Source organism: Oncorhynchus mykiss, chromosome 3 (assembly GCF_057628025.1).
Source record: "Oncorhynchus mykiss isolate SJ-2025 chromosome 3, ASM5762802v1, whole genome shotgun sequence".
In the NCBI taxonomy this organism is placed as follows: domain Eukaryota; kingdom Metazoa; phylum Chordata; class Actinopteri; order Salmoniformes; family Salmonidae; genus Oncorhynchus; species Oncorhynchus mykiss.
Window position 1 is genome coordinate 61,295,878 of NC_143024.1, and position 22,914 is coordinate 61,318,791.

At 44.2% G+C, this 22,914-nt stretch overlaps 1 protein-coding gene across 5 annotated transcripts in view; it reads right to left on the reverse strand.

The window, feature by feature from the left end:
- Nucleotides 1–22,914, reverse strand: part of ppp1r9ala (protein phosphatase 1 regulatory subunit 9A-like A) — a 50,600-nt gene that overhangs the window by 5,480 nt on the left and 22,206 nt on the right. For all 5 annotated transcript variants that reach the window (XM_090229766.1, XM_021597169.3, XM_090229764.1 and 2 more), the window contains exons 3-16: nucleotides 12,716–12,848; nucleotides 12,435–12,555; nucleotides 12,043–12,147; nucleotides 10,086–10,212; nucleotides 4,050–4,208; nucleotides 3,887–3,940; nucleotides 3,420–3,649; nucleotides 2,605–2,701; nucleotides 2,367–2,511; nucleotides 1,971–2,113; nucleotides 1,458–1,776; nucleotides 1,228–1,279; nucleotides 1,072–1,143; nucleotides 719–914 (exon numbers count right to left, since the gene is read on the reverse strand). In XM_090229766.1, coding sequence (XP_090085892.1) covers nucleotides 719–914; nucleotides 1,072–1,143; nucleotides 1,228–1,279; nucleotides 1,458–1,776; nucleotides 1,971–2,113; nucleotides 2,367–2,511; nucleotides 2,605–2,701; nucleotides 3,420–3,649; nucleotides 3,887–3,940; nucleotides 4,050–4,208; nucleotides 10,086–10,212; nucleotides 12,043–12,147; nucleotides 12,435–12,555; nucleotides 12,716–12,848 — 1,953 coding nt within the window. The remainder of the gene's footprint in view (nucleotides 1–718; nucleotides 915–1,071; nucleotides 1,144–1,227; nucleotides 1,280–1,457; nucleotides 1,777–1,970; nucleotides 2,114–2,366; nucleotides 2,512–2,604; nucleotides 2,702–3,419; nucleotides 3,650–3,886; nucleotides 3,941–4,049; nucleotides 4,209–10,085; nucleotides 10,213–12,042; nucleotides 12,148–12,434; nucleotides 12,556–12,715; nucleotides 12,849–22,914) is intronic.

The window sequence follows — 22,914 nt, forward strand, 5'->3', positions numbered from 1 at the left end:
TATCTGGTTGCTAAGCCATTGAAATGCCAGTGAATCCTCCTCCTCCTCCTCTTGCTCTCAGATTAATGACGGGGTACCGTCTCAAATGGCAACCTGTTCCCTATATAGTGCACTACTTTTGACCAGGACCCATAGAGGAATAGGGTGCCATTTGGGACGCAGCCACGGCCCCCATATGGTTCCACAGGCGGCAGCAGGAGCAGCAGCAGTGCAACCCTGTTCTGCTCTCTTCCTGAATGGGAGGAGCTATAGGAGACAGAACAGCCACTCCACAGCAATGTCATCGTCACGCTCTGGGATAAACGTTACCGGCCGGCTGCTACACATCTCTTGACTGAATGTGGTATTTCCACGCAAAGCAAAAACCTGCTTTAAACAGTGGATTACTGACCAATGAATCACTGGCTTATTACTGGCCAACTCACCATGAAACGGTCAGGAAATGACTGAGTGGGGTCAGTTCAGTGACACAGGACTTCTTTTATTCCACTTAGTAGTAGCAAATTAAATGTAATTCGAATCCCGGCTATATTTTTCATTACAGTAAAATGGCCTAATGCAATCATTCCTTTATATGTTCTGCTTCCGTTTGTTTCTGGTGATTCTGAAGTGACTGAAAATCTCTACCTCTTGGATAAAGATGTCTAGATGATGAGAGCTTTTTCGTTCTGTCTTTTGATGGAGTTGGCACTGTGTGTGTGTGTGTGTGTGTGCTCACTTTGTTCTTGCGGTCCTGGCTCTGCTCACTGCTGGTCTCAGTGGCTGCGTATGGTATGCTGCTGCTGGTGGACGAAGGCTCCTTGTCCCTATCTCGGTCCCCAAACCAGGAGAAGGGCATACATGTGGGAATAGAGGTCATGGACTCAGAAGGGGACAAGTTTCCCCCAGATTCCTCCAGGAGCTCGGCAGAACCCCTGGACATTAGGAAAATGAAGAAAAATAAAAGTCTCCAAGTTACATATTGTCCCTTTAATAGGAAAAAGCTCCTCTGCTGTGAGTTGTGAGTGTACTGTGGTGACGTATCTAGGATGTGGTGAAACAGTCAGCCTGGTAACATGACATGTGACATACCTGCTGTCCAGAGATGCTCGCATCGCCTCCTTGTCATGTTTCTTCCCTTTGCCACCAGACTTCCGAAGGCCACTGTTGGTTATTCAAAAGCTTTAGATTGCACAGGGACTAACAGGACTTTCAAACTGGAAACTAATCTTTATTACAGGCACTTACCCAAAAATGGTCTTTTTGGGTTTTCCGACGGAAGAACTCTCATTTGTCTCATCTGTAACAGAGTCAATTTTTTGTAATTCTTTTTTTTACAAAGTAATGAACTGCCACAAGCAGAGAGCCAGTAAGAGGCATATCAATATGGTGACAGTCAGTGGAGGTAGCAGCAACAACTTGTTTTATAAATGTACTGTGTAAACAGCATATTTTGGGTAGCAGATTAATGGCGGTACCTTTGAGCTCCTTGCCCTTCCCCTTGGACTCCCTCTTCTTGACGTTGCGAAGGAACCCTGAAGGGGAGTGTGGCGAGGGCGAAGAGGTGTCTTTCGGCGGGGACAGGGAAGGACTGCCCCCGCTTTCGACACTATCTCTCTGGGATGGAGGCAGGGAGGGGCTGCTGGAGAGCTTCAACCTGCTCCTGGACCTCTCCGCAGCCTCGGGGGTGTCGTCCCTCTGGCCGTTCCTAGGACAGCAGATGGGCCCGGGCAGGGACAGGCTCTCCTGGATGCACCTCTTCCTGCTGGCAGAGTCCTCCTCCTCCTCCTCGTTCTCCTGGAGGGGAAAAACAGTTAGCAGTGAATTGAGCAGACAAACAGTGGCTCGGAGATGGAACTGAAACATGTGAATATTGAAATTGAACATGCATCCATAGAAAGAGATTGCGGAAGAAGAAATCTTTGAAATAGATAGTACTATTGAACCCTGAAATTGTTTTCAAAATGAACGAGAGAACTTTCTGAGCTGACCTGTGAGTGGCAAGGGGACATGAGGTTCTCCTTCCGTTTGTTGCGAGACGGACGATTCCTCCTTGGGGCCAGTAGGCACTTGGCTTTGTGTGCACTGGTGTCCAAGCGCTCAGTCTCCGGAACCAGCTCGCTCCAGTCTGTATCTGTGGAAGAGAGACAAAACAGCTCAGTAAACACAACATAAGGCAAACTGTACCCTATTCTCAGACATACTGGTGTTCGGAGACAGTCACAGAGGCAGTCACAGAGGCAGTCACAGAGGCAGTCACAGAGACAGTCACAGAGACAGTCACAGAGACAGTCACAGAGACAGTCACAGAGACAGTCACGCTTTCCAGTGGTAGTAAATAATGGGTGGCTTCTATCCTGTTCGTCAAGTGTACGTTGGAACCCTACCTAGCGCTAGAGAGTCCACTGACTGTGTGTTGATGAGAGGGCCTTCACTCCCCTGGCTGCTCCGTCTCCTCTCCACAGCAGAGTCCTGACCCGCCTGGGTCTCTTCACGGACAGAAGGTGGACCGCTGCCCTCCAGGACCGCTATCTGAGGAGAGAACCACCGAATGGCCAGTCAACTTCTTCTCCACTCGGTCTGTTCTAATGTTGAAGTCTCTTTATTCCAATATGTCCCTCTTACCCTGTCCTGCAGGCTTTCAAGCTGCCCCTTGTACCATCGATCCTTCTCGTCTAGAACTTTCCTCATCTCCTCCTCCTTCTTCACAAAGTCAATCTCCCTGGAAAGGAATCAGAGCATTAAACTTCAGAAATCATTCCACTGACGTATAAACATATTGTACTTTCTACACAACGTGACTCAGCATAGTGGAAGGAAGCCTTCGGCCTGGTCAACACAGAAACTTACTTAGCTGAAGTAGCGACTTCTAAATAATGAAAAAATGTAAAAATCTAACTTAGTGAATCTAACTTAGTGAACTCAACTCGAACTGCAAAACGAACGGCAAAAATCACTGAAACTGATGACTCATGTCTCCCTCACTAGCTTTAAGCACCAGCTGTCAGAGCAGCTCACAGATCACTGCACATGTACATAGTTCATCTGTAAACAGCCCATCCAACTACCTCATCCCCATACTGTATTTATTTTTTCATCTTGCTCCTTTGCACCCCAGGATCTCTACTTGCACATTCATCTTCTGCACATCTACCATTCCAGTGTTTAATTGCTATATTGTAATTACTTCGCCACCATGGCCTATTTCTTGCCTTACCTCCCTTATCTTACCTCATTTGCACACACTGTATATATACACACTTCTTTTTTCTACTGTATTATTTACTGTATGTTTGTTTACTCCATGTGTAACTCTGTGTTGTTGTATGTGTCGGACTGCTGTGCTTTATCTTGGCCAGGTCGCAGTTGTAAATGAGAACTTGTTCTCAACTGGCCTACCTGGTTAAATAAAAGTGAAATAAAAACAGTAAAAAACTCACTTCTGCTGGTAGTCTTTGAGCAGTTTCTTGGCCTTGTTGTATTTCTTGTCCAGCGTCCCGTACTGGCTCTGGGTCTCCGACAGTTGCTTGTTGACAGTTTTACACAGAGCCTGGGCCTCCAGCCAGTACTTCTCCAGCTTCAACATCTTCTCGTTATTCTCCTCAATCTTCTGCTCCAACTCAACCTCCATGGACTCCCTGGATGCTTTGTCCTCCTCAGACACCCGTAGCTGTGAAGGAAGAGTGAAAGGTATTTTTACTACCTAAACGTAAGGGCTTCTCGTCTACTAGTACAATCAACATATTCAAATCATTACGGTCAGTCAGGTGACTGACAGGCAGAAACAGACAGTGTGACTGATGACATTTATGGTTAGTCACCGGGCTGGCGTCGGCTTACGCTCCAAGCATTTATCCATAAGTTCTCGTGTTTATAAAACAAACGTTTGTTCTTCAGATTGACTTACCTTTTCCTTCAGTTGGTTTATTTCAGCTGTTGCTGTGTTGTGTTTCAGCTGGAGCTAGGGTAAAGAAAGAAACAATTTAAGCAACAAAAACAAGCACATATCACACACATAATTACACAGCCACCAAACTGTAAACTTGTGATAATTCTAACATTAGAAATACCTCCTTGAATTTGAAGCCCATCTGTGTGGAGTCCACGTTGGAGGGCATGAACATGGCCTCGGTCTTCGGCAGGTCAAACACCTCCACTGTCCTTCCGCCGGAGAAACTAGACCCTAGGATACCTCCCTCCTCTCCCTCCTCTTCCTCATAGTGCTCCTCCTGAAACACAAAACAACCACAACCACACAATCACGCAGCCAATCACCTGCCCACGTGGCGCCCAGCAGCTCAGCTCGGAGCCTAGGGGAGAGGTATGGGTAATCACTACATCATATCTCAGTGTTACCGTGGTAGCCTGCAGAGAGCTCAGCAGGAGGCCTGTATCAGCAGGAAATTCATATCTTCTGCTCATCAACATGTTCCATCACACACACACACACAACCCCAAACATGAGCCACCACACACTTAGAAAAAAACAACACAAAAAGCCCCATCACACTACTGCACAGATTAATTGCATACCCACATTGAAATGGCCAAATTTGTTCACCACTACCAACAGCTCCTTGGACAGGAGTAGTCCGGCATTCGGAATGTATTCAGACCACTTTACTTTTTCCAGATTTTGTTACGTTACAGCCATATTCTAAAATGGGTTAAAATATGTTTGTTCCCTCAATCTACACACAATACCCCATAATGACAAAACAAAAACAGGTTTTTAGAAATGTTTGCACATTTACTCAAAATAAAAAAACAGAAACACCATATTTACATAAGTATTCAGACCCTTTGCTTTGATAGTTTAAATTGAGCTCAGGCGCATCCTGTTTCCATTGATCATCCCTGAGATGTTTCTACAACTTGATTGGAGTCCACCTGTAGTAAATTCAATTGATTGGACATGATTTGGAAAGGCACACACCTGTCTATCACAGTTCACAGTGCATGTCAGACAAGAACCAAGCCATGATGTCGAAGGACAATTCCATGACAGGATTGTGTCGGGGCACAGATCTGGGGAAGGGTACCAAAACATTTCTGCAGCATTAAAGGTCCCCAAGAACACAGTGGCCTCCATCATTCTTAAATGGAAGAAGTTTGGAGCCACTTCCGCCAGGCCAAACTGAGCAATCGGGGGAGAAGGGCCTTGGTCAGAGAGGTGACCAAGAACCCGATGGTCACTCTGACAGAGCTCCAGAGTTACTCTGTGGAGATGGGAGAATCTTCCAGAAGGACAACAATCTCTGCAGCACTCCACCAATCAGGCCTTTATGGTAGAGTGGCCAGACAGATGCCACTCCTCAGTAAAACACACATGACAGCCCAATTGGAGTTTGCCAAACAGCACCTAAAGGACTCAGACCATGAGAAACAAGATGCTCTGGTCTGATGAAACCAAGATTGAACTCTTTGCCAAGAGTCACGTTTTAGTTTGAGTTTATTTTTTATTTTTACAGGGACAGTGCACATTAATCAACATTTCAGTAAAAGTGCCGGTTTTAGCCAGCCGGCTAATTTTCAACCGCAGTCCCTGGGCAGGTTATTAAAAACAATTACAATATAGACAATAGCAGCATAGAACAAGCAAGACATACAGTGCCTTGCGAAAGTATTCGGCCCCCTTGAACTTTGCGACCTTTTGCCACATTTCAGGCTTCAAACATAAAGATATAAAACTGTATTTTTTTGTGAAGAATCAACAACAAGTGGGACACAATCATGAAGTGGAACGACATTTATTGGATATTTCAAACTTTTTTAACAAATCAAAAACTGAAAAATTGGGCGTGCAAAATTATTCAGCCCCTTTACTTTCAGTGCAGCAAACTCTCTCCAGAAGTTCAGTGAGGATCTCTGAATGATCCAATGTTGACCTAAATGACTAATGATGATAAATACAATCCACCTGTGTGTAATCAAGTCTCCGTATAAATGCACCTGCACTGTGATAGTCTCAGAGGTCCGTTAAAAGCGCAGAGAGCATCATGAAGAACAAGGAACACACCAGGCAGGTCCGAGATAATGTTGTGAAGAAGTTTAAAGCCGGATTTGGATACAAAAAGATTTCCCAAGCTTTAAACATCCCAAGGAGCACTGTGCAAGCGATAATATTGAAATGGAAGGAGTATCAGACCACTGTAAATCTACCAAGACCTGGCCGTCCCTCTAAACTTTCAGCTCATACAAGGAGAAGACTGATCAGAGATGCAGCCAAGAGGCCCATGATCACTCTGGATGAACTGCAGAGATCTACAGCTGAGGTGGGAGACTCTGTCCATAGGACAACAATCAGTCGTATATTGCACAAATCTGGCCTTTATGGAAGAGTGGCAAGAAGAAAGCCATTTCTTAAAGATATCCATAAAAAGTGTTGTTTAAAGTTTGCCACAAGCCACCTGGGAGACACACCAAACATGTGGAAGAAGGTGCTCTGGTCAGATGAAACCAAAATTGAACTTTTTGGCAACAATGCAAAACGTTATGTTTGGCGTAAAAGCAACACAGCTGAACACACCATCCCCACTGTCAAACATGGTGGTGGCAGCATCATGGTTTGGGCCTGCTTTTCTTTAGCAGGGACAGGGAAGATGGTTAAAATTGATGGGAAGATGGATGGAGCCAAATACAGGACCATTCTGGAAGAAAACCTGATGGAGCCTGCAAAAGACCTGAGACTGGGACGGAGATTTGTCTTCCAACAAGACAATGATCCAAAACATAAAGCAAAATCTACAATGGAATGGTTCAAAAATAAACATATCCAGGTGTTAGAATGGCCAAGTCAAAGTCCAGACCTGAATCCAATCGAGAATCTGTGGAAAGAACTGAAAACTGCTGTTCACAAATGCTCTCCATCCAACCTCACTGAGCTCGAGCTGTTTTGCAAGGAGGAATGGGAAAAAAGTTCAGTCTCTCGATGTGCAAAACTGATAGAGACATACCCCAAGCGACTTACAGCTGTAATCGCAGCAAAAGGTGGCGCTACAAAGTATTAACTTAAGGGGGCTGAATAATTTTGCACGCCCAATTTTTCAGTTTTTGATTTGTTAAAAAAGTTTGAAATATCCAATAAATGTCGTTCCACTTCATAACTGTGTCCCACTTGTTGTTGATTCTTCACAAAAAAATACAGTTTTATATCTTTATGTTTGAAGCCTGAAATGTGGCAAACGGTCGCAAAGTTCAAGGGGGCCGAATACTTTCGCAAGGCACTGTAGCAACATAGGACAAGCAAGACATAGCATACAGACAGAGCAACATAGGACAAGCAAGACGTAGCATACAGACAGAGCAACAGAAAACAAAAAGCAGCAAGACAAAATGTACAAAAGCAACAAAGTGTTTCCACACCTCACAAGCTACAGACAACATGGAAAGCGGCAACACACAGCTAGGGACCATGTTCACAAATCTGATTGACCTTTAGCCATGTCTTCAAGCATTTTGTGAAAGTGTGATATGTGGTGCAGTTATGTGTGTCTGATGGCAGTGTATTCCAGACATGGGAAGCTCTCACAGAGAATGCAGATTTACTAAAGGTGCTTTTCCTTAGGGGAACTATACAGTCACCTCTCATGGCAGACCTTGTGGATCTGCTGCCATATGTCTGGGTTTTCTGTTTAACAAAAATATTGAGTGGAGGGGGAGCCAGGCCATTAAGGATATTGAATACAAGACATGCGTCGGTGTATTGCACAAGATTTTCCCAACTCAAGAGCTCATGCTTTCTAATGATGTGACAATGATGATGGCTATTGGGCTTCCTATCAAGCACTTTGAGAGCCTGTTTGTAGACAGACTGAATAGGTTTTAATGTTGTACAGCAAGCTTGGGCCCAACTAGTCAAGCAGTATGTTAAGTGGGGGAGTATCATAGATTTGAAGTACAGTTTTGCTACCTCTGTAGTCAAACAATTTCGTATAAATCAGAAATTAGCTAGGTTGAATTTGGTTATTTGAATTACCTTTTTCACATGCTTTTTAAAAGAGAGGTTGGAATCAAGTATGATGCCAAGGTACTTAAAATCGGATACCACCTGGAGCTTCTCCCCTGACACATAGACATCTGGCTCAGTAGCATCTGTTGCCCTCTTTGTGAAGAACATGCAAACAGTTTTTTTCACATTGAGATGCAAACACGAGTCACTGAGCCACTTTGTAACCTGGACCATTACAGTAGTGAGTTCTTGTGCAGCTTGTTGTTTGCTCTTTGCATGCACATATATCACTGTATCATCTGCATACATTTGAACTTCAGACCCAGTACAGACAGAAGGAAGATCATTAATGTACAGGCTGAACAGGAGGGGCCCCAGTATTGACCCTTGGGGCACGCCCACATCATAGCTACGAGTGGGCGACAGCTCATTGCTCACTCTGACACACTGAGTTCTGCCTTCAAGGTATGATTTCATCCATCTCAAGGCATCAGGGGAAAAGTTGAACTTGGACAATTTTGTGATGAGAATCTCATGGTTACAGTATCAAAAGCCTTCCTTAGGTCCAGAAACACAGCCCCAACAGCACCCCCTTTGTCCATCTTGGACTTCACATTTTCCAGAAGAAAGCAGTTGGCCGTTTCTGTGGAGTGTTTCGCTCTGAAGCCAAACTGCATGGAGTGTAATGTGAAGGGGCTGTTGTTGAGGTGGAGGATACCTGGCACCGTCCCTACGGTGAAGCATGGTGGAGGCAACATCATGCTGCGGGGATGTTTTTCAGCAGCAGGGGCTGGGAGACTAGTCAGGATCGAGGGAAAGATGAACGGAGAAAAGCACAGAGAGATCCTTGATGAAAGGGCGAAAGTTTACCTTCCAACAGGACAACTACCCTATGCACACAGCCCAGACAACGCAGGAGTAGCTTCGGGACAAGTCTTTGAATGTCCTTGAGTGGCCCAGCCAGAGCCTGGACTTGAACCCGATCTAACATCTCTGGATAGACCTGAAAATAGCTGTGCAGTGATGCTCTCCATCCAACCTGACAGAGCTTGAGAGGATCTGTAGAGAAGAATGGGAGAAACTCCCCAAATACAGGTGTGCCAAGCTTGTAGCTTGAGGCTGTAATCACTGCCAAAGGTGCTTCAAAGTACAGAGTAAAGGGTCTGAATACTTACATTTGCAAACAATTCTAAAAACCTGTTTTGCTTTGTCATTATGGTGTATTGTGTGCAGATTGATGAGGGGAAAAAACAATGGAATACATTTCTTAATAAGGCTGTAACGTAACAAAATGTGGAAAAAGTCAAGGGGTCTGAATAGTTTCCAAATGCACTGTATCTACATGACATGCTCCACAATGAGACATGTACACTGCGTGTACAAAACATTAAGAACACCTTCCTAATATTGAGTTGCAACCACCCCCCCCCCCCCCCCCCCCCCCCCCCCTTTGCCCTCACAACAGCCTCAATTCGTCTGGGAATGGCCTCTACAAGGTGTCGGAAGCGTTTCACTTGGATGTTGACTCCAATGCTTCCCACAGTTGTGTCAAGCTGGCTGGATGTCCTTTGGGTGGTGGAACATTCTTGATACACACGGGAAACTGTTGAGCGTGAAAAACCCAGCAGCATTGCAGTTCTTAAAACAAACATCTGGCACCTACTACCATACCCCGTTCAAAGGCACTAAAATCTTTTGTCTTGCCCATTCAGCCTCTGAATGGCACACATACACTATCCATGTCTCAATTGTCTCAAGGCTTAAAAATCCTTCTTTAGCCTGTCTCCTCCCCTTCATCTACACTGATTGAAGTGGATTTAACGTGACATCAATAAGGGATCATAGCTTTCACCTGGTCAGTCTATGTCATGGAAAGGGCAGGTGATCATAATGTTTTGTATAATCAGTGTATATCGCCTTTTAACAGATCCAATAGGTTTAAGCTTTGTCTCTTTTCAAGGAGCCCTACCTTTTCATGCCCAGTTCCCTCTACAAATAAAGGCCTGTGGTTGCCTGTGCTTTTGAAAAGCAAACATTGCACAATTCCAGCAGGCTCCAGCAGCCACCCCACCCACGCAGCACCAGGGTTACTCACTGCTCCCTTCCCAGATGGAGTGTAACTGGATTGGGCTAACCAACGGGCCAGGTGACTCACCTCCTCAGTGGACTGTTCATAGGGGTCGTCCAGGTGCTGCTGCTCGCTCTTCTCCTGCTCCAGGGTCTCACTGATCAAACGTGCCACCTCGCTCTGCGTCCCCGGCTTCTCCCGGCCAATCAGAAAGCTGTTTGTGTGAGAGTGCAGTGGGTCAGCGTGGAGAGTGGTAGTACCAGTAGACGCCTTAGTATCTGGCAGACACCTTGCCTAGTCGATTTTATGTCCTTTGCTCTAAGTCTTGGCATACCAGCGTAGTTTGGTATAATAGCGGGCTCATACTGATATGAGTCGTTGTAATGTAAGGCAAACGGGTGAAGCCTGTTTATTGAACTTTTCCTAGAGTGTGTGTGTGCTCTCGTTTCAATTGTGTACAGTAAATCATTAACATATTCACCAGTGTCCCATGTGGGCTACTCTCTGTGTGGAGGCCTGAGGCACATGCAGTAGACAATAATAAAAACCAACCGATTTATTCAATATTTCGACATTCCTTAAGGATATTTATTTTCCTCCAGTCATACCATATCACTTGAAGAAAGCTATGGAGGTATTTTGTGGGACGTTCCATTACTGTCACACCTTAATCTCGTGTTGCCAGGCAACCTAGAACTCTGGGGGCGAGGCTAGCCACACCTAGGATGATTACGACTTATTTCAAAATCAAATCAGCTCACGTTTTATTTGTCACGTGCGTAGAATACAACAGGTGTAGACCTTGAAGTGAAATGCTTACTTACAAGCCCTTAACCAATGCAGTTTAAAGAAAAATAAGTGTTAAGTATTTACTAAATAAAACTGAAGTATAAACAAATAAGTCAAAAAAGAAAGAAAAAAAAGAAGAAAATAACAAATAAATAAAAAGCAACAATAAAATAACAGTAACGAGGCTATATACAAGGGGTACCGGTACAGTCAATGTGAGGGGGCACCGGTTAGTCGAGGTAATTGAGGTAATACGTACAGAGGTAAAGTAACCAGGCATAGATAATAAACAGAGTAGCATCAGCATAATATAGTATTATGGCTTGGGGGTAGAAGCTGTTAAGGAGCCTCTTGGACCTAGACTTGGCGCTCCGGTACTGCTTGCTGTGCGGTAGCAGAGAGAACAATCTACGACTAGGGTGGATAGAGTCTTTGGCAATTTGTAGGGCCTTCCTCTGATATCACCTGGTATAGAGGTCCTGGATGGCAGGAAGCTTGGCCCCAGTGATGTACTGGGCCGTACACATTCTCTGTAGTGCCTTGTGGTCGGAGGCAGAGCAGTCTCCTGAGGGGGAATAGGCTTTGTCGTGCCCTCACAACTGTCACAACTGTCACTGTGTGTTTGGACCATGAGAGTTCGTTGGTGATGTGGACACCAAGGAACTTGAAGCTCTCAACCTGCTCCACTACAGTCCTGTCGATGAGAATGGGGGGCGTGCTCGGCCCTCTTTTCCTCTGGTCCACGATCATCTCCTTTGGTCACGCTGAGGGAGAGGGTGTTATCCTGGCACCACACCAGCAGGTCTCTGACCTCCTCCCTATAGGCTATCTCATCGTTGTGGGTGATAAGTGCTACCACTGTTGTGTCATCGGCAAACTTAATGATGGTGTTGGAGTCGTGCTTGACCATGCAGTCATGGGTGAACAGGGAGTACAGGAGGGGACTGAGCACACACCCCTGAGGGGCCCCTGTGTTGAGGATCAGCATGGCAGATGTGTTGTTACCTAGCCTTACCACCTGGGGGCGGCCGGTCAGGAAGTCCAGGATCCAGTTGCAGAGGGAGGTGTTTAGTCCCAGGGTCAGCTAAGTGATGCGCTTTGAGAGCACTATGGTGTTGAACTCTGAGCTGTAGTCAATGAATAGTATTCTCACATAGGTGTTCCTTTTGTCCAGGTGGGAAAGGACGGTGTGGAGTGCCATCTCCTCCGGCACCATTCTATCAAAGGGTCTATTAGAGCTGGACTCTGAGCTCACCTGACTCTTCCTTTAGTGTTCTTCAGAACTGTAGCAGCAAACAGCTGGGTCACTCCTACCAGACTGATCCCATCCACCTCCACTATCTGGTCATTCACCTGGATTCTAGTTGGAAAGGACAAAATGCAATCATAAGGCAAGACATTTGAGACATACTGCATGTTAGAAAGAGGGAGTGTAATCAACAGGGGATGATATTTGAGAAATACTGTAACTATGTTATAGTGACGCTTTTCCTTAATTTCTTTGAAATGCACAAATTCTTCCAGCGTTGTGGATCATCATGATACGCCTATAATTCACAACACATTTTAAATGCCAAGGTTAAAACTGTAATTGTTCGGTTAAGCACAGTGGAGCGGAGCGCGTTTCCCCAAAGGCAGGGGCATCACCTGCCATCCCGTTCAGCTGCTCCACGCTCAGATATGGTCTTCACAAAGATTCCTAGTTTCTCCAGGCCCTGGTCAGCTCCCACTCCCATCCCTATGATACTGATGCCCAGGCCGTTGTCTCCTGTGGGGCAAAGACAGATGGGGAGTTAGAATGGATGGATGGGACTGCATTCTCTGGACCCTTGTGATGATGTTGATGATGATGTATATTGGCCAGGGCTGCCCAATGGTACTCAAATGGATTAATAAAGGAAAGATGAAAGACAGACAAGGTGACGGACCCTTTTCAATTTCCACAGGGAACACGTCCATCTTCTCCACCCTCTTCTCCAGCTCGTACTCAGCCGACGCCGCCACGGGGTCCACCTCATCGTTGCGCCGGTCGTAATCCTCGTTAGAGTAGGTGCTGAACACCTGCAGTGTGGGAACAACAAGCATGGGGCTTACAACTAGGTAAACCACTCCCCACACTCCAACAACAAGCAATGGACCTAATATGGGACAGACACATTTTCTGTCTCTGTACTCATAGAATTAACGTTATTCTCTAAAATAAGTCTGTTCTGCTCAGAACTATTGTATTTGTTTTTGTCTCTACTGTGGTTATGCATTTCAATAAATATTAAGCAGACTAGGCCTTGATGTCTCGAACTCTAACCCTCCATTAATTATCAATTAAAAAAAGCAGTCTCTGTGCCATCAACTCTTGTTCACCCTTTGCCAGTGAAAGAGGCTTCTGTCTCTTAGTTTTCAGACAGTGAGGTAACTTGCAGTCTCCCTAGTTTACAGCAAACTAAAGCACTGAGGCATGCAAATGCCAGTATGCACCAAGACACACTGTTACAGGGATTCCATTAAGGTTTAAAGAACCTACGATTTTAGCAGACATAACATCAGAGCACTAGTTCAGACACTGTTCAGTTCAGAGACGATGTAGCGGTTTCCGTGTTAGGATCCTAGTCGCACAAAGTGTGGCAGGCAAAGCACACCCTGCCTCGAGAAAAAGCAGGCCACAGCTGGAAGGAAAAGAGTGGATGTGGCAAAGATCATTGCTCTGTGGCAACAGGTGGCAATCCTCAGCGCTAAAATGAATAGCTCACAGAAAGCCTGTATTCAGTCAGCAATCTACTGCCCTCTGCCAGCTTTCATTGCAGGTGGGCGTTATCCCGCCATATCTGTGATTAAATCAAACATCACACAGTTCATTTAGCCGGCATACCGCGTGTATTAGTCAGCTGGCATGGCCACCTTCCATAATCGAATTTGTGAAACACTCTTAGAACCATCTACAGTGACTACTTTACCAGGATGTAGTAAGAATCTATCTAAAACGGCTTGGGCTGTGGGCTCCCAGGTCTGTATGGTGTCCTCTCCTCAGTCACAATGTGATATCCAGCCAAAGAGACAGAGCCAGAGCAAGCAGCACAGCCAGCTGACATTTCAAAGCTTCTTTTTTCAGATTGATCTCAGATCTGCTCCGAGAGAAGGGAGCTCTACTGATGGTGGGGATGGAATAGATCGGACCACACATTAGTCTTCAGCTTTGATATTCTTCGGACATCCTATGTCAAGAACTGCAGGAAACTCACTCAAAACGAAATGTGTTGCTAGCTACAGGAAACGGAGGAAAGGGAAGATATGTCAAGGTTTAAAAGAGTTGGAATGCGGAGTCTACAACTGCAAAGCCAAGGGAACAAACTCTAGTCTAGAGTTGTTCTGTTCTCCCTCATTTTTAAGGCATGGGGTCAGCTTCATGTGTGACCTCACTGTAACAACAGCAATCTCCATACATGGACAGGGTAGTTGTTACCTCATGTCACTACAGAGTCTTAGACATGACCCACTGTGTTATTACAACCCAATGACGAGCTCAGAAAAGTGAGGCCCAATGTTAGTCAGAGCATGCACTATATTGAACAAAAATATAAAACACAACATGCAACAATTTCAAAGATTTTGCTGAGTTACAGTTCATAGAAGGAAATAAGTAAATTGAAATACATTCATTAGGTCCTAATCTATAGATTTCACATAACTGGGCAGGGGCGCAGCCATGGGTGGGCCTGGAAGGGCATAGGTCTACCCACTTGAGAGCCAGGCCCATCTACTTGGGAGCCAGACCTAGCCAATCAGAATACGTTTTTTCCCCTCACAAAATGGCATTATTACATACAGAAATACTTCTTAGCACCCCCCCGGTTGTGAGGCCGTTCTCTAAAACGAAGTTGGAGGCAGCTTATGGTAGAGAATTGAACATTAAATTCTCTGGGCAACAGCTCCTTTGGACGTTCCTGCAGTCAGCATGCCAATTGCGCGCTCCCTCAAAACTCGAGACATCTGTGGCATTGTGTTGTGTGACAAAACTGCACATTTTAGAGTAGCCTTTTGTCTTCCAGCACAAGGTGCATCTGTGTAATTATCATGCTGTTTAATCAACTTCTTGATATGCCTGACCTGTCAGATGGATGGACTATCCTGGCAAAGGAGAAATGCTTACTAACAGGGATGTAAACAAATTTGTGAACACAATTTGAAAGAAATAAGCTTTGTGTGCTTATGGAACATTTCGGGGATCATTTATTTCAGCTCATGAAACATGGGACCAACACTTTACATGTTGCGTTTATATTTTTGTTCAGTATAGTAGCGAACACCAAAGACAGACACAAAACTGGCTCTCTCATTCTCCAGAGGATAGATGTATCTTCACCTGCTATCTACTAACGGGAATTTTCTCGCAAGAAAAGCACACCTGTTGCACAAAATGTACCTAACCATAAACATCAATGCCTTTCTTAAAATCAGTTTCCTGATTTGACCATATTGATGACCAAAGGCTCGTATTTCTGAGTGTTTATTATAATTAAGTCTATGATTTGATATTTGATAGACCAGTCAGACTGAGCGGTGGTAGGCAGCAGCAGGCTCGTAAGCAATCATTCAAACAGCACTTTACTGCGTTTGCCAGCAACTCTTAGCAATGCTTGAAGCACAGCGCTGTTTATGACTTCAAGCATATCAACTCCCGCGATTAAGCAATGCTAAAGTGCCTATAAGAACATGCAATAGTCAAAGATATGAAATACAAATGGTATAGAGAGAAATAGTTGACGCGTCATAATTTCTATAATAACTACAACCTAAAACTTCTTAACTGGGAATATTGAAGACTCATGTTAAAAGGAACCACCAGCTTTCATATGTTTTCATGTTCTGAGCAAGGAACTTAAAAGTTAGCTTTTTTATACATGGCACATATTGCACTTTTACTTTCTTCTCCAACACTGTTTTTCCATTATTTAAACCGAATTGAACATGTTTTATTATTTATGAGACTAAACAGTTTTTATTTATGTATTAAGTAAAAAATAAGTGTTCATTGTTCATTCTGTATTGTTGTAATTGTCATTATTCCGAATATATATATAAAAATAGTCCGATTTATCGGCATCTGCGTTTTTTTGTATCCTCCAATAATCGGTATCGGCATTGAAAAATCATAAATCGGTCGACCTCTAGCAGAGATCATCCGTTCACCTACTCTGCGTCTCACAAAGACATGGAGGTTGGAGCCAAAAATCTAAATTTGGACTCATCAGATCAAAGGACAGATTTCCACCGGTCTAATGTCCATTACTTGTGTTTTTTGGCCCAAGTAAGACTCTTCTTCTTATTGGTGTCTCTGGGTCTTCCTTTCCTGTGAAGGTCCTCATGAGAGCCAGTTTCATCATAGCACTTGATGGTTTTGGCGACTGCACTTGAAGAAACTTTCAAAGTTCTTGACATTTTCCGGACAGACTGACCTTCATGTCTTAAAGGAATGGACTGTCGTTTCTCTTTGCTTATTTGAGCTGTTCTTGCCATAAAATGGACTTGGTCTTTAACCAAATAGGGCTCTTCTGTATACCACACATACCTTGTCACAACACAAATTATTGGCTCAAACGCATTAAGGAAAGAAATTCCACAAATTAACATTTAATTGAAATGCATACCACCTCATGAAGCTGGTTGAGAGAATGCCAAGAGTGTGCAAAGCTGTCATCAAAGCAAAGGGTGGCTACTTTGAAGAATCTCAAATATAAAATATATTTTGGATTTGTTTATTAACACTTGTTTGGTTATTTCATGATGCCATGTGTGTTATTTCATGGTATTGATGTCTTCGCTATTATTCTACAATGTAGAAAATAGCTGTCTAACTGAGGGAGACTAATCCTCTCCCTTCATGGCGGTTCATGGCAGTTGTGATCTCCAAGTCCTCCCCAAATGTTGCGAGTGGTAAGGAAGTACGGTCCAGGAGACAACACAAGCCAGCCCTCAGAAAAAGGCAGAGGTTTGCTGTCTGCCGAGGTAGGCAGAGAGTGACTGAGGAAAGCTACATGATTAGAAGTAGATCCCTATGGAAGCTTGGATGGAGGAGTAGTGTGAAGGCTGCATGATGTAATCCAGTAAACATTTCCACTCTGAGAAGCCCAGTCTGAGGTCTGGGTGCTGGAGCATGTCAGGACTTGAGGAACCTGGCAGGAGCTCAGCGGGAGTAGGAGACGACCAACCGTCCGTCTCCGTGTAGACCGCTATGGGTTCTCACAAGCACATTCCCATGTAAACAGATTACAATCCAAAAGGGTTTGTACACACTATTGCAATTTTGTGGAAGTGAAGAATGGCCCTCATTTTACTAGAGGTAGATGTAGATTTTGACCGTGTCCGTGGGTATAATCTCATAGCTGAACACCATTTCCCCTGCCTGCATCCCCTGCTTTGGCTTTATTCTCCTAGCTGGACAGACATTGCTTAAGCTTGGACACAAGCAATGCCATCTCACTTGGTATTGAGATGACTGAATCTGCCAATTAATACAGGATGTATAGTACAAGTGCTCTCTGCCATTTCAAATGAAAATAGTTTAGTCGGAGCACACCAGTCCTTGGATTATCTGACACGCACACATTTACTAAGGCTGAGAACAGATTTAATAGCCAGTTAAAATCCCAAAAAGAATCAATAAAACCGAAGCAGACAAAAGTCATTAAGGATAAAAAAGGCCTGGTTTTGGGGGTGTACAGTAATTAAGTGGAGAAACGTTAATAGAAAATGTAAATTGTAGAACGGCGGGAACACACTGATGCATCCCAGGCCTCAGTTGGACTCTGCAGTAGCGCTGCAGTGGTTTTGCTTGGCTTCTCCCCTCTCACTTCTTTTGTTCCATTTTCCTGTTGCCATGGAATATTCCAGCTATTCGGAACAATGTTCCTTTCTCTGTTGCCGAAACCTAATCACTCAAGCACCGTCTTCCACACAAGATAGAGACTCTGGAATCAATGTCTTTATTAACCCCCCCCTAAAAAACAGCTTGACGTTGTGATCACCAATCTCCAGTTACCATGTGAAACACCCATTTACCTTTATCTCTGTGTGCAGGCCTGGTGGTTGGCCAGGTAAGAGTAACAATTTGTTCCATTCTGGAGGGCAAGGACAAGCAGATTCAGATCAAAATCGGTCAAGCGCATAGTATTCTCTTTGACTACTGAGCTGAAAGCTGGGCAATTAATGTAGCATTTTATTTTTTTACATTTTGTGCCACTAAATCTTTAATAGAGTGGCAGAAGCTATGATGTGGCTTGGTAAACCGTAGTGCCATCTGCTTCATATTTTCTGTTTCTCCATGGCTTGTGAAAGCCTGTCTCCCAGCACGCCTGGCTTGACAATTACACTTCATCCACCTTCAACCACCACAGAGGCCTGCCTGCTGTACACACACACACACATATTTTCCCCCTCTCCCGTTATCCCTTCCCCCCAAAACATACCACTGTGGGAAATGAGTCAGCAGCTGGGAGGGAAGCTAACCAGAGAAGCCCGAGCTACGCAAGGGCACCAAAGCGAGCGCCGAGCGCAGGATCGGGACGAGCACATAATGTAAGCAGCTCTACAAAGACAACAAATGAAAACATGCTGTGGGAGCAGGGCAGGGGCCTGGTGCAGATCATACAGTAATTAGGAAAGAAAGCATGCCGCCAAGTTATTCAGTCCTGAATAAACAGAGCACGGAATCGGTTCAATACTTCCTGCTAGCACGCTCTACAAAAAGATGAGACCAGATTTAAAAAAAAATAGACATTGGTTCAACAACAAAAAATATCTGTCAAATAGGCCTCCTTTTCAACTCTACCTTTGAAGAAATAAACAATGAATCACTCTGGAAAAGCAAGTGACTGACTGTTTAATTGTGACAAAGAGGCCATACCCTAACCTTGTGTTTGGTGACGTGGATTAAGATGGATAGAATGCGGCTGGGTTCCATTTTGGAATCATATTCAAAGGAGCGTGGAGTAAAGACAGGTTGAACAGGTTTGCTTCTAAACGGCCCACAGACTCAGATTAACAGGCACCTCTCGTGCCCTGCTATGGGCAGCTGTCAAAAACCCTCCGATACCACTTCATCTTCTGTCAACCAGCTAAGTGAAAACAACAGTTATTGATGTACTTACTTTTAAAATCACACAATGAAACGCATTATGAGGCAATCACAATCAGCCCCAGACTAGTCGGCGTCTCCCTGTGCCAAAGAGCGAAAAGGCAGCATTGAGGCAGCTGTATTAGTATTCAGGCCCATCCCTCCAGTCTCCAGCCCAGGTGTCTGGAGGGAGCACAGATCCTGGCAGGCCGGGCCTCCTTCTCCTCACCTCTCCGGCTTCTCTACTGGCTGGGTAAGGGGTGGAGTGCAATGTTCCCTCAAAATATTTTCGTCACTAAGCAAATTTCAGGTCTGCTGAGCGCAAACTTGAACATTATGAAAATTCTGTGCAACTTCCAGCATGTGTTTACTGTGAACACTGAGGCTGAACCCGCTTTAAGTTACAGTTTAAGCAGTGGCCAAGTAGGCTACTGTGGCTATTTGATCATAATGTAGGCCTACCAGAGTTGCCGACCATCAAAAACAATGGAGAAAATGATGCATCCCACAACATTTTAAACATGGAAATAGCTGTTCTATCACTCAGCCTAAAGTAGCAGAGAATGTGTTGAGTTCAACGTAGGCATTCCATGGGACTTTGGAGAAGGAAAAAAAACATGCAGGGCCTGACAACCTGTTTATCCACTTGTCCTTCAGACAAAGAGATGCCTGAAAACATTTGTGTTGCTAGATACAAGAAACCACTTTACAAAATAAAATTCATTATTATTCCCATACCATTATTACAGAGAATCAGACAAATTATGCTACCCTCTGCCTATTGGCTACTTAGCTTATTTAAGCCAGTCTAAAAATAGAACACTGCCTTTAAGACAAAAAAGCTCTTTACTTGACTCGCTTTTCAAAGACGTCTAGAGATGTACACATTTTGAGCTCTTGTAGGAAGCAATCACTCCCTTATTGCTGACTACAAATTATCTATAACTGGGCTAATAACTCACTAACTAGCAAAATATATGAACAAAATGTCCACACGTGGCTACATGCAGCTCTTGCTTTGATCTCAAAACAAGCTCATCTCTATCACGACCACAGCTGTAAACACAGTCCAGTTCAAATTAAATGGCACAGATCCATATATGGCAATGGTTGATTTGCATTTAGGCCTACGGCAGCTTGTCGTGCCCAATAAAATCCTACTCCGATTCGTTCTGCCTACAACAAACTCTCTTGCATAATTTGTTTTGTTTCGGTATGTCGCATTGAAAGTGGGTAATATTGCATTGATTCGATCCCAATTGCCACAGTAAAGGGAAACGTCGATAGTGTTAACGGGGAAAACCCGAGAAAGTTGAGTGAAGTTCAATCTCGTTCGTCTCTCCGTGGGCTGATATTTCTTGTAAGCTTTGCGCGGCAGTCTCAGGGCTACTGTGCGCACAGCTTCGAGGGAACGTTGGTGGAGTGTGTCAGACACATTCCTCTGGCAACCAAAGAGAACGAAACAGAGACAGGAAATTAAAGTATAACATTTTGTGGAGGGGGATGTACAGGAGCCGCCCCTCCTTGAGTGTCCATGACTATAGAGTAGTGGGGCCGAATGGTATCTACGTTCACTTCTCTCCACTTTCCAGGATTCACACACAGGAAATCGAGCAGGACAAAGGGCATGCCACAACATAATGTTTCTTTCTGTAGAACGACTGAGAAAGTCACTTCTGGTGACTTAAAAAAAAAGTAAACTTATTTATGTTGACGCCATCTGAGATATAACTGATTCAAGTCTCTCATTAGCGCCACTGCTAATTCTGTTGGCAACAAATATACATTGTAACTAGTCACTGATTTAAAGGGATAGTGCAATATTTGGGCAATCAAGCCCTTCGTATACTTACCCAGAGTCAGATGAACTCATTGATACAATTTGTCTCCGTGTGCAGTTTGAATTAAGGAAGTTAAAATGAGTTTTGTGAACCACTGCTAACTAGCGTTAGCGCAATGACTTGACATCTATAATAGCTGCTCCCATTGACTTGCTAGCTGCTCGCATAGACTTCCAGTCATTGCGCTAACACTAGTTAGCAACTTCCTACAAACTGCGCGCAGACATAAAAATGATACCCATGAGTTCATCTGATTCGGGGTAAGTAGAAAAACGGCTTATTTGCCAAAATCTAAATTTAAAAGTGCATCTGGGCAAAAAAGTATATGTTTAACAATTATTTATTTGAACCCTTTACACATGTGGGAATTGGCCTATATGGATAGGCTAAATGTAAATGTTTCTTAAGGAAGAAACCTGAAAATAATGGTAGTAATTGAAAGGCAACAGTTTGGAGATTATGGGAAAATTATTAGACCAAAGTTTAGGACAAAACTGTTTTTATTTAACTAGACCAGTTAAGAACAAATTATTTTTTACAATGACGGACTACCAAAAGGCAAAAAGGCCTCCTGCGGAACGGGGGCTGGGATTAAAAATTACAAAAATAAAATATAAATATAGGACAACACACACATCACGACAACACTACATAATAGACCTAGCAACATAGCAAGCAAGCAACACATGACAACACAGCATGGTAGCAACACAACAACAACATGGTAGCAGCACAAAACATTACTGGGCACAGACAACAGCACAGAGGGCAAGAAGGTAGAGACAACAATACATCATGAAAAGCAGCCACAACTGTCAGTGAGAGTGTCCATGATTGAGTCTTTCAATGAAGAGACTGAAATAAAACTGTCCAGTTTGAGTGTTTGTTGCAGCTCGTTCCAGTCGCAAGCTGCAGCCAACTTAAAAGACGAGCGACCCAGGAATGTGTGTGCTTTGGGACCAGAATGTGACTGGCAGAACGGCTGTTGTATGTGAAGGATGAGGGGTGCAGTAGATATCTGAGATAGGGCGGAGTGAGGCCTAAGCAGGTTTTAGAAATAAGCATCAACTAGTGGATCTTGCGACGAGTATACAAAGATGACCAGCTTACAGAGGAGTATAGAGTGCAGTGATGTGTCCTATAAGGAACATTGGTGGCAAATCCAATGGCCGAACAGTAAAGAACATCTAGCCGCTCGAGATCACCCTTACCTGCCGATCTATAAATTATATCTCCGAAATCTTGCAAGGGTAGGATGGTCATCTGAATCAGGGTTAGTTTGGCAGCTGGGGTGAAGGAGGAGCGATTACGACAGAGGAAACCAAGTCTACATTTAACTTTAGCCTGGAGCTTTGATTTGTGCTGAGAGAAGGACAGTGTACCGTCTATCCATACTCCCAAGTACTTGTATGAGGTGACTACCTCAAGCTCTAACCCCTCAGAGGTAGTAATCACACCTGTGGGGAGAAGGGAATTATTTTTACCATATTGTTTTGGAGGTGTTCTGAAGGGCAGAGAAAGCTTGTTTAACTCTTACAAAGCTTTGTTGTAAAGCATTTAACACAAAGTCCGGGCCAGCTGAGTATGACTATCATCTGCATGTAAATGGAAGAGGGCTTCCTACTACCTGAGCTATGTTGTTGATGCAAATTGAGAAGAGCGTAGGGCCTAGGATCGAGCCTTGGGGTGCTCCCTTGGTGACAGGCAGTGGCTGAGACAGCAGATGTTCTGACTTTATACACTGCACTCTTGAGGTAGTCAGCAAACCAGGCCAAATACCCCTTAGAGACACCAATACTCCTTAGCCGGCCCACAAGAATGTAATGGTCTACTGTATCAAAAGTTTTGGCCAAGTCAATAAAAATAGCAGCAGAACATTGTTTGAATTAAGGGCAATGGTGACATCATTGAGGACCTTTAACGTTGCAGTGACATCCATAACCTGAGAGGAAACTAGATTGCATACCAGAGAATACTATAGACATCAAGTAAACTAGTCAGTTGATTACAGACAAGTTTTTCCCAACACTTTTGATAAACAGGGCAAAATAGAAATAGGCCTAACAGTTAAATAAAAGGAGGAAACGTGGCTGCCTTCCAAGCAATGGGAATCTCCCCAGAAAGGAGAGACAGGTTAAAAAGGTCTGAGATAGGCTTGGCGATGATAGGGGCAGCAACC